The sequence below is a fragment of the Macaca thibetana genome, chromosome 13 (genome assembly GCF_024542745.1).
Source record: "Macaca thibetana thibetana isolate TM-01 chromosome 13, ASM2454274v1, whole genome shotgun sequence".
Taxonomy (NCBI): Eukaryota; Metazoa; Chordata; class Mammalia; order Primates; family Cercopithecidae; genus Macaca; species Macaca thibetana.
Genome location: NC_065590.1, coordinates 67939455 through 67958368, shown reverse-complemented (window position 1 = coordinate 67958368; position 18914 = coordinate 67939455). Strand labels below are relative to the sequence as shown.

Genomic DNA, 18914 nt, shown 5'->3' with positions numbered 1-18914 from the left:
TTTTATATAATGGCAACAAACAATTTGAAAATAAAGTTAAGAAAACAATTCCATCCACATTAATGTAAAAATGAATAAAATACTCAAGAATAAATTTAACAAGTGAAGTATAAGACCCGCATACTGAAAATTACAAAACACCATTGGAAGAAATTAAAGATCTAAATAAAAGGAGAAAAATGCCATGTTCATGGATTTGAAAACTCAAAAGACACCAGTTTTTCATAACTTCATCTATAAACTAATTCCTGGCCGGGAGTGATGGCGCATGCCTGTAATCCCAGCTCTTTGGGAGACTGAGGCAGAAGGATTCCTTGAGCCCAAAAGTTTGAGATCAGCCTGGTCAACATAGTGAGACCCTATCTCTTAAAATAATAATAATAATTAGCCAGGGTGTAGTGGCCCTCGCCTGTGGTCTCAGCTGCTTGGGAGGTTGAGGTGGGAGGATCACCTGAGCCCAGGAGTTAGAGGCTACAGTGAGCTATGATTATGCCACTGCGCTCTAGCCTAGCCAATGCAGCAAGACCCTGTGTCTAAAAAACCAAAATAAACAAAATTTAAAAAAAATTAATTCCTTATACAAATTCCAAAAGGCTTTTTTTGGGAAGAAGTTGAACCTAAGATTTAAATGGAAATGCACAGGACCCAGAACAGCCAAATCAACTTAGAAAAAGAACACATTTGGAATAGTTAAATATTTATTTTAAATTTGACTTCAAATTTTACTATAAAGTTATGGTAAATCAAGACTGTGGTACTGGCATAAAGACATTTATCAATGAAGCATAGTAATGAGTCAAGAAATAAACCCTTTTATTTATGGTCAATTGACTTTTTAAATTTTATTTTATTTTTATTTTATTTTTTAAGACAGAGTCTCAGTCTGCCCCCAGGCTGGAGCGCAGTGGTGTGATCTTGGCTCACAGCAACCTCCGTCTCCTGGGTTCAAGTGATCCTCCTGCCTCAGCCTCCCGAGTAGCTGGGATCACAGGCGTGTGCCACTACATCCAGCTAACTTTTGTATTTTCAGTAAAGATGGGGTTTCACCGTGTTGGCCAGGCTGATCTCCAACTCCTGACCTCAAGTGATCTGCCTGCCTTGGCCTCCGAAAGTGCTGGGATTACAGGCGTGAGCCACTGCGCCCGGCCCAACTGACTTTTGACAAACGTGCTGCAGCAATTTGATAAAGAAAGAATAGTCTTTTCAACAAATGATACTAGGACCATTGGATATCCATATGCAAAACAAACAACAAACACACACAGTAGACAGACACCTCACACAATATACCAAAATTAACTCAAAATGGATCACAGACCAAAATGTAAGAGTTAAAACTGTATAACTTCTAGACCAAAAAAAAAAAAAAAAAAAAGAGGAGAGAAATCTTTGTGATTTTCAGTTAGGCAGATTTCTTAGATATGACACCATAAGCATGATTCATAAAAGAAAAAATGGATAAAATGGAATTCATCAACATTAAAATCTTTTGCTCCTCAAAAAATTTCCCCATTAAGAAAATGAAAAGCTGAGCCACAGACTAAAGAAAAATATTAGCAAATCATATATCTAAAATATTTGTATCCAGAATATATAAAGCATGCTTACAACTCAATCGGAGGTTAAACAACCCAATTTAAAAATGGACAAAAGATGTGAACAGACATTTTACCAAAGATACACAAATGTCTACTAAGCACATGCAAGGATGCTGTTAGCCATTAGGGAAGTGTTAATTAAAACTGCAATAAGATAGCATTACATACACATTAGAATGGCTAAAATCCAAAGACTGACAATATCAAGTGTTGATAAGATGGAAACTGGAACTCACACACATCACTGGTGAGGATGTAAAGCAGCGCAGCACCACTGGAAAACAGTTTGGCAATGTCTTAAAAGTTAAACATAGGGCCAGGTATGGTGGCGCACACCTGTAATTCCAACACTTTGGGAGTCCGAGGCTGGTGGATCACTTGAGCTCAGGAGTTCAAGACCATCCTGGCCAGCATGGTGAAACCCCATCTCTACTACAAATACAAAAAGTAGCCAGGCATGGTGGCACACACTTGTAATCCCAGCTACTTGGGAGGCTGAGGCAGGAGAATCTCTTGAACCTGGGAGGTGGAGGTTGCAGTGAGCCGAGACTGTGCCACTTGCACTCCAGCCTAAGCAACAGACTCTGTCTCAAAAAAGAAAAAAAAAGTTAAACATAATTTAACTTAAACATTAACCATAAACAGCAATTTCACTCCTCAGTATCAATCCAGGAAAAATTTTAAAATAGAGCTAACAATGACATGTAAGCAAATGTTCACAGCACCATTATTCATAAAAGACCCCTAAATGGAAAACAATCCAAATGTTCATCAACTGATGAATGTGTAAACAAAATGTGGATTATCCATGCAATGAAATACTATTCAGCAACAGAAAGGAATGAACTTGCTACAATGTAGATGAACATAAAAAAAAAAAAAAAGAACCACATGCCCCAAAACATAATGCTAAGTAACAGAAGCCAGACACAAAATCCCACATATTTTATAATTCCATTACAGGAAATTTCTAGAAAAGACGAATGTGCAAGTGAGAAGGGCACATCTCCTCTGTGGTATTCTTGGCAAAAATGCAAAACCTAAATCTAATTATGAGTTAACAATAGACGTGGCCAAACTGAATGGCATTCTATGACTAACTGGCCTGTACTCTTAATTAAAAAATGTCAAAGTCGTGAAAGAAAAGATCAAAGCACTGATGGTATAAAGTGCTCCGGATTGAAGACTAAAGAGATGGGAAAACAAAATGCAATGTGTGATCCTGAACTGGACCCTGGACTGGGGAACAACATGACCATAAAGGATACTACTAAGATAATTGGCGAAATCTAAATTTTGACTGCAGATTTGATATCAGTTTCCTGGTTTTGGTAATTTGTACTGTGATTATACAAGAAAATGTCCTAGTTCTTAGGAATACACTGATGTATTTAAGGGTAAAGGGATCTGATGTCTGCAACTTACTCTCAAATGGTACAGAACAATTAATATGCACGTGTTATATACACACAGAGAAAGAAAACGATAAAACAACATAAAAATTGAGCAAAATGTAAACAGTGAGTCCAGATATTTGAGAGTTCATTATACTCTTATTGCTAGCTTGAAATTATTATATCAAAACAGAGCTATTTTAAAGTGTCTTATCTCACTTTTCTTCTTTATATTTACTTTCATTACACCAAAGACACCTTTCTCAAACATCAACAGGATCAGATATCCTTTCTCGAAAATGTCTTATGGCCTCAAATGCCACAGAATAAAGTTCAAACTGTAGTATGATATTTACAGTTCCTTATGCCGTGGTCCCAATTTACCTTTCCGGCATCACTTCTCATTCTTCCCCAAACACTTTCAGGTCTCTAAGTCTCCGCTGATACCACTGCCTGGAATGTCTGACCCTTAAATCTTCATCTTTTTCAAGTTCAAGTCAAATGTCTTTCTGCTTAGCTTCTCCCAATCCCCAAAGGCAGGCTCTTTCTCTGCTCCCGTGCTGTGTTAACCACTTCCTTTCACCCTTTCAAAAACATTATCACATTGACTTTTACTGTTAGCCTATTGTCTGGTACTTAGTGGACCTCTGTTGTAGCCCTACCATAATTTTATTTTCTAACTTTTCTACTAAATATGTAAAATGACTTATTTTTAAAGCAACGGCAATAAGTATATTTTGATTATTAATATAGTAATTGGACAAGAAATCAAGATTAAACGGTGATATAACTATTGGCAGAAAGTAGATTCAATTGGTTGAAAATATTTTTCTTGGCCGGGCGCGGTGGCTCATGCCTGTAATCCCAGCCCTTTGGCAGGCAGAGGCGGGCGGATCACCTGAGCTGGGGAGTTCGAGACCAGCCTGACCAACATGGAGAAACCCCGTCTCTACTAAAAATACAAAATTAGCCAGGCTTGGTGGCACATGCCTGTAATCCCAGCTACTAGGGAGGCTGAGGCAGGAGAATCGCTTGAACCTGGGAGGCGGAGGTTGCGGTGAGCTGAGATTGTGCCATTGTACTCCAGCCAGGGCAACAAGAGCGTAACTCCGTCTCAAAAAAAAAAAAAAAGATATTTTTCTTTGCCTTTTTTTTAACTGAGACAGGGTCTCGCTCTGTCACTCAGGCTGTAGTGCAGTGGCACGATCAGGGCTCACTGCAGCCCATACCTGCTGGGCTTGAGCAATCCTCCTGCCTCAGCCTCTTGAGTAGCTGAGACTATAGGCATGTGCCACCAAGCCCAGCTAATGTTTGCATTTTTCGTAGATGTGGGGTGTGATTATGTTGCCTAGGCTGATCTTGAATTCCTAGGATCAAGTGATCCTCCCATCTTGGCCTCCCAAAGTGCCGCAATTACTGGCATGAGCCACCCATGCCTGGCGAAATTATTCTGCATAGTCATCTGTGACCTTCAAACTGAAGCTTTATACCTTTTGGCTACAGGACTTCCTGACTTCAGAATTTGCTAAATATTTGACTCTCAAGTTAAAGTTCTGTGTACAAAGGCAGATAGGTATAGAATTGAGCCCACTGATGATTATCGAAAGAAGTAGATAGATACTTGAGTGCCTCACTAAATTCTTTGAAAATTTCTATTTAATTTCCTTAGTCTCAAGGATTTGCAAAATGATGTACACAGAAACAGAATAGACTTGGAGGTAGGTTATTTTCCATGAGTGTATCACAAATCAAGTCCTGAGGACTCAAGCCAGCCTAAGGAATAGACTGAAAGAAAGAAAACAAAATCAAGAAAGGGAGAGGTAGAAAAAAAGAAGAGTGAAAAAACACGTTTTCTAATCTAGGAGCTTTAGGAAACTCATGTAAACAGTGGCATTAGGAATGACGGGGATGACCAGGCATGGTGGCTCACACCTGTAATCCCAGCAGTTTGGCAGGTCTAGGCGGGTGGAGCACTTGAGGCCAAGAGTTCGAGACCAGCCTGGCCAACGTGGTGAAACCCCATTTCTTCTAAATATACAAAAGAAGTTGCTGGGCGTGGTGTCCTGCCTCTCTAGTGCCAGCTACTTGTGGGGCTGAGGCAAGAGGATCGCTGAACCTGGGAGTTCAAGGTTGCTGAACCTAGGAGGTCAGCGAGCCAAGATGGCACCACTGCCCCCAAGCCTGGGGTGCAAAGTGAGACCCTATCTTAAAAAGAAAAAGAAAAAGAAAAAGAAAAAAAAGGAATGACGAGGGAAAAGAGATTTTGAAGACCAGACCAGATCAGTTAGGGAATCCACAGGCTGGTCACAACCTGCTATGTTGTTTTTATTGTTTTCAACCAAACCAAACATGAATTTATATTTAATAAAACTGATTAGTAAAATGGGCCATTAAATCATTGTTTTATCAACATAACACTGAATTACTGAATTTCAAAAGTACACACACCTATTTGTAAACCTGTCCAGTTGACAATACAGTGGGACTAATTAAAAGCATCTCCAGAAAACCAGAATACCACATAATTATACATAATCCAATAAAGTAATTTTGTTTAAACATATCACATTTCGTGTGTGCACATAACAGATATGCAAGTCAAGCATAAATTCACTTTTATTTCCAGGCCTCTGGTCTTGAGCCTTCTTCATTAAATGACAGTTCTCCTTCTCGGCCACACGTAGGCCCCCACCTCGCGCGCTCCTCGGCCCCCGCCGTCGCCCACTCCCCGGGCAGCACCGCTTCCGCTCCGAGGGACCCGCACCCGGTCAGTGCTGCCACCTCTAACCCGCCCCTTCCCTTCCAGGGGCCACCGAAGCGGAAGGTGGTTCCGCTTTTCTTTCGCGGAACTTTTCTTGGTTCCCACACCTGGGAGCCTCGGTCTAGACCCCGTAGCTGACCTCATCAACCCCTCACGCTGCCCCCGTCGCCCCGCCGCCGGCCGAATCCGCACTTACTGCACGGACAGGGCGACGGTGACGCAGCCTCGAGCGGCGCCGAGCAGCCCCAGGACCAGTTCCCGCGCGGGTCGCTCGGAGGAGGCGGCCGCGGACCCAGCGACTTTGGAGCCAGCGGAACCGCGGCGGCGTCTCCTGGGCAACCGGGACGCTAGGGCGCGCTGGGCAGGGCGGCTTCCGGAGCGGATTCCCCTGGCGCCCGTAGCCCCAGCTCTGGTCCTTTCTCTGGGTGGGTGTAACCTCGGGGCCGAGCCTGTAACGTCAGGGTGTGGACGGAGCAAAAGATGCATGAGGGCGCTCAGGAAACATTTCAACCGTTTTCCCCTTAATACTGTGATTACACCATGTCCCCTTCTTTCCCAAGGCATCGAGAGCACTAAAAAGCAGCACATGTAACTGTTGAATATTGATTAGTTCGTTTCCCTGCCTGGGCAGAGACCTTCCGTCTGCAAGATTCTCTGTCATTAGTCATTACTTTTTGGTCTTGCTTAATTATCCAAATACCTTTTCAGCAGACTTCTGTAGGTTTTTGCGTGAAAAGCAGCTATGGATCAGAGGCCATTTTCCTAATTCGCCTAGCGTTGTACTAGTATCTGGGGCCTGACTTAGAATCAGACACAGGTTTGACACCCATTAGGGAAGAAAGTCAATAAAACAAATAATCATGTAATGATGCTATGTGGAGATAATGTATTACTTGGGAAAGAGAATTTTGGCCAGATCTTCCCCATTTTGTTCCCAGGACTAACTTAGAAATGCTGTATGTTAATAAGCACACACGTCCTTTGTTTCAGCATCAGCAAAATGCTCCCCATGATCATCGCCGGGTTTAGCATCTCCATCCTTCCCTCAGGTGACTCTCCTCTCCTTTTCTCATCCATCTCATTTCTTTTCCACGTCTTTCATTTGCTTAGATACATGCTCAAATCTCCCATCTTTAACCAACAAAATCAACCCCAAAACCTTTATCTCCTTCCTCTTTTAAGACCAAACACACTTCCACTAAAGTCAAATAGACTCATAAAATTCACATCTACCCAATTCCTATATTTCCACCATCATGCTATAGAAAAATTTCTTATTAAGTATACAACTCTCACCTTATGTACAAATCCATCAACCTATTTATATCTTCATGATACTTGCTCTCCAGTTTCTGAAACTGTTGATTCCTAGCTGGTTCTCTCATAAGGAGGCTCTTCACAACCAGGTCCATCCTTTTATGCAGCTTCCTGCCCTATTACTCTGCTTGAGAAACTCTGGTTCATTCAATCTCACTATTCCTTGAACATGCAGTATTTGCATATGTCTTCTTCTAGGCTACAGGTTCCTACCTTGCTTTCTTCCTGCATATGATAAACTTCTCTTCATCTATCAACAACCTGGTTTACAAATCTCATTACACGAAGCAGAATTAGGCACAACACGAAGCAGAATTAGGCACAACCTGTTGTATCTTTTTTTTTTTGAAACAGAGGCTCACTCTGTTGCCCAGGCTAAAGTGCAGTGGCACAATCATAGCTCATTGCAGCCTCAAACTCATGGGCTCAAGCGATTCTCTCACCTCAGCCTCCCTTCCCAGTAACTGGGACTATAGGCATGTGCCATTATATCTGGCTAATTTTATTTTTTGTAGAGAAGGAGTCTCGCTATGAAACCCGGGCTGATCTTGAATTCCTGGGCTCAAGTGATTCTCCCACCTCAGCCTCCCAAAGTGTTGGGATTAGAGATTTGAGCTACCACACTGCGCCTGTACCTTGTTTTACTACTACTTACTTCCGTTTGCCTTTATTCATCCAAGTGTGCTCCTTGGATGAATACTGGTTGGGAATTAAACTTTTTCCATCTCTTCTCCAGTGCTAGTAAAGTGCCTTGGCTACACTGTAAATAATCACTATATGTCGTATAAATAATTGTCTCACAAAACTTAAAAAAGTCTTTGTTATAATGACTTTTGACTACTTAATACGCTTTAACTGTAAATTTTATGTAAATCCTTTTATCTTTATACCAAACTTGGAGAAGAAAAATGCCTTTTAGTAAAGCAAAAAATTAAGACAGAAGTTAATATCTCTTGTGCAGCAACAGTGAAAATCAAAATCTGAAATCCAGCACCTGGAGAAAAAATATCTAATTTTAGAAGAGTCTGTTTCAGCGGGCAGAGGATACACTGCAAGTATTTTATGTAACAGTCTTGCACAGCGGTGAAGAGAATACACTTTGAATCAAGTGCCTAGGTTCAAATTTTAGCTCTGTTATTTACCAACTATAGTCCTGGGCAAAGCTACTAAAACTTTCCGTGCCTGTTTCTTCATCTGTAAGACAGCGTTAATAATACCTCACATGGGTGTTCTGGGGCTTAAGTGCCACTATATAAAGCATGTAGATGAGTACCTCGCACACATATACGTGGACTGGGAACTTATTATATGCCCTCTTAGTGTTTACCCATTATTTTGTATAGCACATACTTTCACCTCTCCACCAGTAATGGTGAAAACTGATAGAATCTGTCCTTTGTTTCCTGGTCTCTGCTGTAATCAGTCACACGTGCAAGCTGAATGACGCCATTAGGCCCATAACCAGTTGGATCTCATTCGTCTCAAAACCAGTGTCTATGCAATTAGCTAGTAAGAAGATTGCTTGAACTTCAATAAAGATGAAGTAGATTGTTTCCAACATTTAAGTGAGTGGCTGTCTTCCTTTTGTGTACATAAAGATTCATAATCAAAAATTCCTGGGTGGAGTCTAGAAATTTGCACTTTTAACTATTATCAAAGATGATTCTGAGGCACATTTGGACACACTCAGAAGCAGTGATTTAAATTTAGTGCCCACCAGTGGTTTTCATGCTGGGATGCACATCAGAATAATTTGTACAACTTTATAAAAATATAAGTTACTGAGCCTCAGCCCTCAAGATTATGACTCCAGATATATCTTTAGAAAGCTTCTGGGCAATACACAACTAGTTGTATATTTTATTCTTTGAAAATGTTTCTAAGTGTTTAACAGTTAAATGTGATGACTAACATTTTTTTGAGATATGACCCTTTATATAACTTGTAAGAATTAAAAACTGAAAAAAACGTGGTTCAGAAAAAGGGTAAACAACCTTGCCAATAAGAGCCAAGAACAGAATCTTGATCACTTAAAAATCTTCACTTAAAAATCTTTTCCAGCAGTCTGTTTTTCAGCAAATTGATAATGTTATACTGACAAAGATGTGTCCTAAAACATAGCCATTAGTCATTAATGATAAGATTATTCACAATGTGTTTGAGAAAAGTGATAAATGAACACAGCTGTTATGGTTATTAGCATCTGTACGATTTTAGACGTGGAAACTTAAATTATTCAAGGTCATTGTGACATGTAGTGGCATAAGTAATAGTGGAAATGGTGCCTCTTGATCCCCAATCCAGTTCTTCCTCTTAATCTTCCCCTTCCTTACCTCTAGAACTGCATTTCCCAATGCTCCCTTACTTTCTCTAACCCAGGTACTAGCAAATTTTTTAAAGAATTCTTTAGTCAGTAAAGTAAGAATTTTAGGCTTTTCAGACCATACAGTGTTTCAGAAGCCACTCAACTCTAACACTGTAGCACAAAAGCAGCATAGACAACATGTAAGTGAATACGTGGTGTTGTGCTCCATTAAAACTTTATTTACAAAAACAGGCAGTAGGCTGGATTGGTCTGAGGACTGTAGTCTGTGGACCCCTGCCTCTAACCAGAAAACTAAGAATGTTTGACTTTTCTTATCAGGAAGTCAAAGATTCTGCAAAAGATGCCCTTTTCTCCTATGTGGAAATATTAAAGCTTCATGAAATTGAAATCACATATCAAATAAAAATCATGATTTGAGGGAGCAAAATTGAGTACTTAAGAATTTAACTACAAGGTCGGGCGCAGTGGCTCAAGCCTGTAATCCCAGCACTTTGGGAGGCCGAGACGGGCGGATCACGAGGTCAGGAGATCGAGACCATCCTGGCTAACACGGTGAAACCCCGTCTCTACTAAAAAATACAAAAAAAAAAACTAGCCGGGCGAGGTGGCGGGTGCCTGTAGTCCCAGCTACTCGGGAGGCTGAGGCAGGAGAATGGCGTGAACCCAGGAGGCGGAGCTTGCAGTGAGCTGAGATCCAGCCACTGCACTCCAGTATGGGCAAGAGTGCCAGACTCCGCCTCAAAAAAAAAAAAAAAAAAAAAAAAAAAAAAGAATTTAACTACAAAACAAATAAAGCTTTCCCCCTTAATATGTTTTAGTGTTACTATACACAGATTAAACCAGATGACAAGCTACTATACAACAACATGTTAAAAAACATGTTTATTTTACAATATGTACAATCAGGAACATATTTTAAAACCATTATCAATTAAAATAAATGAAGACCATAAATCACAATTTAGTTTGTTCTTAGTGTATATACTCACATTAAAATATAAAGAACATATACCAAAAAGAGCCAAAAGTGTGCATTTTGCTAAAACCTGGTATATACATATTCCATTGGAAAAAAGCAATCAAAAATGACTTAAACCAAAACTAAGTTCCTGTGATGTGTAGTAACCATTATATTGTTTGTATGAGGTAGTAACTAAATTATTTTGGCCATGTACTAATACTCTAAGTCAAAAGAAATATGAAAAGGATCATAAAATAAGGCCAACCAAAGAAAAATTCCAAGAGAAATCTGAACCACTTCACTCTCTGGAATGTTACAGTTCTTCAGTGTGATTACATGAAATGTTTAGTGAGGACTCTTTAATAATGCTAATTAATTCTTTGTGCATACTGTAATTCAGACCACAATTGCAGTATTATATCATGGTACCGCTATTCTGTGATTCAAAAATGTTCAAAGGTATTATTTTTAAGCAAAGACAAGCAATCTTACAGGATTCTGCTTAAATATAAAAAGACCAGTTACTACAACAGGTGGTTAATTGTAATTGGTTTGCTTCACATAGAAAACAATCCAAATACATTTGTGGAGCCAAATGCTTATAGACAATGTCACAGCTTACTTTTGTGACTTAATACATCACATATCAATACTTTGTGCAAATATAAACACCAGTGTACTTGCATTAAAATTAAAAACAAGATTATAAAATGATTACAGCCTCCATTACAATTTTAAAAGTTACAAGATTTATATTCATATTACTAAATTACATATAATAAAAATACAATAGTGTTAAATGTATTGTTTCATTGCCAGCATCCCATTTTGTAATATAGCCACACCCAAGAATATACTAAAGAATTCTTAAAATATTAGCCCAATTGCATTTTCATCAACATTTACAGCTGTACAGATAAGACACTTACTTGTACATCTCATAAAAGTACATTATCTACATAAATTCTTAGTGTATGTCTTCAGCAATATGAAGTTTCACAGAAAAAATACTGCCTATATGTACAAAGATTACATAACAATGAATTAAGCACTTGTGTGGTTCAATATGCTAAATATATCCATACCACTTAAAACAAAATTTTCCCCATCTTGTCTCATGCCACAATAAATTACAAAAGTAACTGAAGACAGGTTACTGCAGCTTTTGTACAGCTTCAAGCATCCATTACTGTTGCAGTGGTAGTGTTCTTTCTTTCTAGAGTTAACTGTCAAAGCACAACAATTCTCAGTAACTGTTTTCATGACCCGCCAGGATGTACAAATTGCTATTTGCTGTGGGGTTATCAGTTGGCCTACTTTCCAAAACCACGACCCTAAAAGTAATAAACAAAAAACATATAACAAAACAAAGTTATTCTTGAAAACTAATGTTAGCCCCCAAATTTTCCATTGCTTCTCCAATATGTGTCTCTATAAATGCTGCTCATTTGATTGTGGGCAGAAATCATTTGCTATCACTGTGATTACAGGGTCAGTTCTAGCTCTGGGAAGTAATTTTGCTGTCCACTATCATCTACCTCTAGGCCAGTGTTCTTCTAAGAGTCAGAACTGGGGAGAAACCTATATTAGAAATCATTTGGGAGAACTTAATTCCTATTACAAGTTCTAAAAATGATTTGCAGTTTAAGAATCAGAAGCTAAACTGCCAGGGTCTGACCCAGAGAGACCCAGGGTGCACGATGGATGAATAACATACTCAGACACCAGTATTCAGTGAAAGAGCAGCTAGGGGGCCAGGGCACTCACAGAAAGAGTTGTAGCAGCCATGTGCCCTGACTAGCTGGCCCTGTGGGCATTTATTCAGCACAGATTTAATGACAAAGGCTTTGAGTCAACACACCTGTGGGTAATTAATCTGATTGCTCTCCCCTGGAAAGAGCAGTCCTGCCCCGGAATGATCAAAGATCGGTTTTAGGACAACATGAGTAAACAAGCTATTTAGATAAACTCCTCTACATTCCTATGTATCTACGCCCTAAGCTTTGGAGAGAATTCAGCTGCCTTCAGCCAAATCTTTTACTGAAGCTATGCAAACCTTCTGGCCTTCCAAGAAGGTTTGTGTCTATTTCCTATGACTTTATAATTTCTCCCACCACCCTGACAGATCCCCGACAGTCAATCAGAACAGGTCTCCAAAATCCTATCTGGCATTAACAACAAAAAGTTCTGTTCATTAACATATGGTATTTCCTCTTTCTTCTGCTACAAATCAGACGTCAGTATGTTTAATGCAAACTAGTACTGACAGATCCATACATTCCTGTTACTTGGAAGATCAGGTACATTTTCAAAGGCTTTCTAACTTTCTGACTTGTGAATTCTTATAGTGTGAAAAATTCAATGCTGAACATATTGCAGACACTTCAATTCTCTTGAAAAAGAAATCCGTTTCATGCTGGATCTACAAAACATGTTTAGTACTCTGTATTTAATAATACAGCTCATTTTCATACCTGTCAGATCCAAGCAGCCTGAAAATTCTTGTGCTGTCTGAAATTTCTTGTGTTACCTGTTCAATTAAAACATAAATTTAATTTCTGAAATTAAAGACACAAAATTTTCAATGGGCACTTCATTATAATTCAACAGAAAAGAAACATAATCCCTAAAATGAAAATATATTCCTGCATGACTGTTTATTCAAGTCAGCATGTAGGTACATCAATTTGTTAGTCTAGGGGAAATGTGGTTAATTTTGAGTTAAATCATAAAATACAGGCAAAGGAAAATGATTTCCTTGTTAAATCATAGGACTTCAAGGGAAAAATTTAAAAGCAAAGCACTAAATCCATTTTATTAATTAGAAACTTTCATCATTTATGTTAATGCTAATGGTAAGGTTACTGGCAGCAGTAAGCTACTTAGATCTGGTTCTTTTACTTAAAAGGCTGCCATGTAGTTTAACAGGAAATATTAAAAAGCCAAACATGCCTTGAGTTTGAATCTCAGTTCTCCCACTTACTGGGCAACGTATATAATCTGCTAGAAACGGTTTTTTGCCTTATGCAAGACGGGATTGAAAAGCTCTACCATGCAGTAGTGCCCTGCAGTGTTCTTATGAGGATTAGTGGGTATAATGCCTAGCTAAGGAAGTGCTCAATACATAATAATTATCTTTCCCATTTCTTCCCCATTCTCTTGAAATGGTATTTTGTAATGACCATATATCCTTCAAGAAGTCCTCAGTATGACCAATTACCAGTTGAGGAGTTAAGAATAAAAATAGGGCAGTAGCAGCTCCCCAAAATTTGGTAGGCTGAAGAAAAAATGGATTTGAAATTAAATTTATTCCATCAATACCCCTACAATTAGATTTTCTGAACACCAATGACTCTTAGCTTCTGTTGTAACCCAGCACACCTGCAGGAAACAACACGCTCAGCACACTCCAACACCTGTGGCTCATCATAACTGTGATTACCAACATATTTTGGGGTTTGCCTACTAGAAGAATCTAACATTTTTGGAGGTGTGTATTGATGGGCTGCCTGTGTAGTTTTAAGGTGACTTTTTGGGTGAACTTTTTCCTTTCAGTTTTTAAACCACTCTATTTGTCTGTAATGCTTTTCTTTCTCTGACTAGTGTTTATTAGCTGTTGACTGTTCTTATCTCCCTGCTCAGTTCCTCAGGTGATTTTAGAAAGTGTGAGCCCACTCGTGAGGATTACTTTTAGAAACATAGTAGCAGCCACCTTTTTTTTTTTTTGGAGGAGGGATGGAGTCTCATTCTGTTGCCAGGCTGGAGGGCAGTGATGCAATCTCGGCTCACTGCAACCTCCGCCTCCTGGGTTCAAGTGATTCTCCTGTCTCAGCCTCCTGAGTAGCTGGGACTACAGGCACGCACCACCATACCCAGCTAATTTTTGTATTTTTAGTAGAGACGAGGTTTCACCATGTTGGCCAGGATGGTCTTGATCTCTTGACCTCGTGATCTGCCTGCCTCGGCCTCCCAAAGTGCTGGGTTTACAGGCGTGAGCCACCGCACCTGGCCAGCAGCTACCTTTTAAACACTTACTGTAGGTCAGGAACCAGGCCAAGCACATTACATGCTTTGCTTCATTTAATCATAACAACTCAATTCACAGATGAAAAAATATAGGTAGAAAGAAGTTAGGTGACATGCCAAGGTCACGCAGCTACTAACTAGCTAAACTTGAGACTTGAAGTCTAGTGTCTCAACTCTGGAACCCAGGCTCATGAACACTGTGGTATATTGCTTACTTTGTTAGAAATAAACGCTCTGAGCTTAATGAATGACAGTTTAAGAAACAAATAAGCTTCCTTCCAAGTGACATGACTGAGATTGGCTTGGGGGTACTGGAAGAATTTCTGACAATTTTATGTGCTTATAACATTCTGGGGGCAAGTGCCACATCTTGCTCACGTTTATAACCTCAGAACTTTCCGGCATAAACGTTGAACTGACTTGAATATGTCACACGGCTTAGAGTTAAATTATTTCTGTGAGGTAGGAAGGACTCATGAGATGCATAGCTAAAGGTTAGTAAAAAGGAAAGGTAAAAGGGGCAAAGAATTATATACATGTCAAATGAATAAGGATGCTGAAAATAAGAGGCAAGTGGGCTTCCAGAGAAATATGGTTCTTTACTTATAGTCTGTACTGGTCATTATTTCTTAAGTACCAGATAGAAAAGGTTTATAAGGCCAGAGAGGGCCAGCACTAGCACTCTTGCTCCTGGCGTTCCTCTGGGAAAGCTGAAAGAAAATCATAGTTGGCTCACTTTTAGCAGATTACCAAGTTCTTGTTCTAAATTTTAGAGTGATTATTTGGAAGCACATTAAATATGCAATAAGTTGTTTGAGTAGTGGAGAGAGAGAGGTGGCTATAGAGTACGGGCTACTGACTTTATTAACAGACTAAATACGTAAGTATTAATAAAATTGGCCAATCAAGCATTACTTGTATCATTTAGGAATCAAACTGTTTGAAGTGGAATTTGACAATGTTTTGTGACTACTTAATGGACATAATTTACTTACCTCATTAGATCTAAAACTTCTACCTTGCATTCCATGTTTCCAGAAAGCTAGCACACTGTCTTGTAGGCACACTAGCAGGCAAGAACAGCTCAATTACTGTTAATAGTACAAAAGTTCAACTGATAAGCATCATTTCATCCCTCTATCTCATATAGCAATATTGCAATTCACAACTAATGTCAGCTATTCCATATTTATATGGCATGTTTACATTTGAAAAGTTTAAAAATACACTATACAGAGCTTATGCATCTTTTTGGTAGGAAAAAAATTCGCTGAAAATATTTTTGTTATAGATTTTTTTTTTGTATTTTTAGTAGAAATGGGGTTTCACTATGTTGGCCAGGCTAGTCTCGTCTCAAACTCCTGGCCTCAAATGATCTGCCTGCCTCGCCCTCCCAGAGTGCCACGGTTAAAGCCATGAGCCACTGCATTAGGCCTGTTTTGATAATATTCAAAAATAAAGTACTGCAAATATACAGAAAAATACAGAAAACAGCATAGAAATACATGTGTATCCACCACCCAACAATCAAATCCTAACATTCTGCCATATTTGCATTCTGCCATATTTGCTTTAAATTTACATAGAAATACACGTGTATCCACCACCCAACAATCAAATCCTAACATTCTGCCAGGGTACAAATACAGCTGGCATCCCCTATGTACCCTGCCCTATTCCCAATTCTGGCCTTTCCTTCGTCCCTGAGATAACCACTATTTTAAATTTGGTATTTATCAACCTCATGCATGTTTTCACTATTACTATAAGCTTATATTATCAATATAAATTTTATATTGAATGTTTCCAACCCTCATATATTTGGTATGATAAACACTTAGGTTATTTCTAGTTTTTCATTATTACAAACAATTTTGCAATAAACATTTTTGTACATCTTGAATACATGTACAAATCTTTCTTGATGGTAGACACCCATAAATAGAATTACTGAAGCACAGGGCATGTAGAACAAGATTTAGTTTTGCCTTTTATATATACATTTTTAATACACATTTTTGCATGTATTCAGGGAGGAAGAAATCTTATTTTTTTTTCTGCAGGTAACCAATTGTACCAGCATCATTTGTTGAATGGCCCATTTCTTCCCCACTAATACATAATGCCATGAATTTCCATTTACACGTGGGTCTATTTCTGGGCCCTTTCTTCTGTCTCACTCTTCTACCTATTTATTCCTGTGTTGCTATCACACTATCACTATGGCTTTATAGTAAGTTTCAATATTGGGTAGAAAAGGATTTGTCAACATTTATTTTATTATTCTTGGTCTTTGGCTCTTCCATATACATTTATTTTTTATTTTTAAAAATTATTTGTAGAGATGGGGTCTCCCTAAATTGTCCAGACTGGTCTCAAAACCCTGGGTTCAAGCAATTCTCTTGCCTCAGCCTCCTGCAGTGCTGGGATTACAGGCGTGAGCCGCTGTGCCTGGCCATTCCATATGAATTTTAAGAGGAGCTTATCAAGTGGCACAAAACATCATGTTGGGATTCTTACTGCAGATCCACTGAACCTGTGGATTAACTGAAGAACTGGCATCTTTCTCATTTAAGTCTTTCTACCCATGGACACGATGTAGTTCTTCACTTGCTGACTCTTTAATGTCTTTAAAAAAATAATTTGGAGTTTCCTAGATAACGATCTTAAAAATGTTTGGATTTCATTTCTTCTTATATATGTTACTTTATTGCCATTGTGAAAGGGGTCTTTCTTCCAATTAAGTTTTTCACTGATTATTTAGGAAAGCTATTCTTTGGTGTTACTCATATCCAGCAACTCTGAATTCTCTTATTAGCACTTGTAATTTATTATAGGATTTAATGTTCTATGTACATAATCATACCATCAGCAAAAAATGATCTTTTCATCTTTTTCTTTTTAATCCTCATATTTTCCGTTTCTCGTCTAATACACAATATTGAAATTTAATAATAGCAAACATCCTTATTTAGTTCTCCACTTTAATGGGAATTAATTTGATCATTACTTATTTTTAATAGGCTTTGCTAGGTGAAGGACATTCTTTTCTATTCCCAATATGCTAAGAAGTATTATTAAAAAAAAATCATTAATGACAGATTTTACTGAATGCTTTTTGGGCATCTACATGATTTTCTCTTAAAACTTGGTGTCATGTATTACATAAATACATTTTCTGATGCTGAACCATCCTTGCTTTCCTGGGATAGTCTACTATTTGATAATGTGTAATTCTATTTGCTAATATTTTATTTACACTTTAAAAAATCGATTTTCATAAGATTATAATTTTTGTTTTCTGTACTAATCTTGCTTGATTTTAGCATCAGTATTAAACACTGATTTATTCAGAATTCCTTGTCTGCAATCTGAAACAGTTTGCACAGGATAGGGATTATCTCTTCCTTTAATGGGGGAGGTAGATAAAAAACCATCATGCCTGATTACCAGGCACTACAAGCAATGAACTTGGCTGTGGTGCTCCATCTCCTGTGGGATACTTCTATAACTGGAGCCCAGCGGGCCTGTTAGCTTCAGACCTGTATACTGCTTTGAGATTCTGTTGTTGATCTTGCTTTTTGACCCTGGCTATGTCGTCTTTGAAAGCAGAGATTCCATTTTAACATCTTGATCAGATATCCCTCGAAACTGACTTATTATAATCATTTGTTTGTTGGATGAATGACATTCTAGTTGGAAGAATGCAGAAAACAGAACCTGGAATAAGACAATGAACTAACTGACTTTAGCCTTACCCTCTGCTAATATACATACATGCAAATATCTTTATTTTACTGATAAGGAACACCAGAAAAAGTGTGCCTAGTTAAATATTAATCACCATTCATTTTCCCAGCACTATCCTATATAAGATAATTTTCACCTTATTTTTCTTGAATGCAGTCATTTAAAAAATATTGATTCTGTCAGAAATCCTTTTCCAGAAAAAAACTCCTATTAAGCAAAATGTGAGAATGACAAGAAGAAACTTCCATATACTTAAAATTCTCTGATCAGCAGGTCCAACAGCCAAAATATAATCTGGTATATTAAGTACTGAATTTTAAAATACTTATAGAAAAACCCTATAGGAGTCTGGAGGAAATGGGAATTCAAAACTATGTTATGAGAAATGACATTATTTCTTACAAGGAAGATAACATTATCTATACTACAGTTATTAAACTATTTTAGAGAATGTATAAGAATGAAGGCTGATAGTGATTTCATATTTATTATATCCTCTATTTTTATTTTACTTTTTGAGACAAGAGTCTCACTCTGTCACCCAGGCTGGAGTGCAATGGTACGATCTCAACTCATTGCAACCTCCCCTTCGCAGGTTTCAAGTGATTCTCATGCCTCAGCTTCCCGAGTAGCTCGGACTACAGGCGCGTGCCAGCACACCTGGCTAATTTTTGTATTTTTAGTAGACACGGGGTTTCACCATGTTGGCCAGGCTGGTCTTGAACTCCTGGCCTCAAGTGATCCACCCACCTTGGCCTCCCAAAGTGCTGGGATTACAGGC

The 18914-nt window shown here is 38.5% G+C and overlaps 1 protein-coding gene across 6 annotated transcripts in view; it reads right to left on the bottom strand.

The window, feature by feature from the left end:
• Positions 1 to 7399: 7399 nt before the first annotated feature.
• The window catches only part of MAP4K3 (mitogen-activated protein kinase kinase kinase kinase 3), a 190220-nt gene continuing 178705 nt past the window's right edge, over positions 7400 to 18914 (bottom strand). For 5 of the 6 annotated variants that reach the window (XM_050753329.1, XM_050753330.1, XM_050753331.1 and 2 more), the window contains 3 exons: positions 15379 to 15449; positions 12832 to 12887; positions 7400 to 11691 (listed from right to left, as the gene is read on the bottom strand). In XM_050753329.1, coding sequence (XP_050609286.1) covers positions 11604 to 11691; positions 12832 to 12887; positions 15379 to 15449 — 215 coding nt within the window. In that variant the 3' untranslated portion in view covers positions 7400 to 11603. Of the gene's footprint in view, positions 11692 to 12829; positions 12888 to 15378; positions 15475 to 18914 lie in introns of those variants that run through there. The other variant, XM_050753332.1, reaches the window with a different exon arrangement.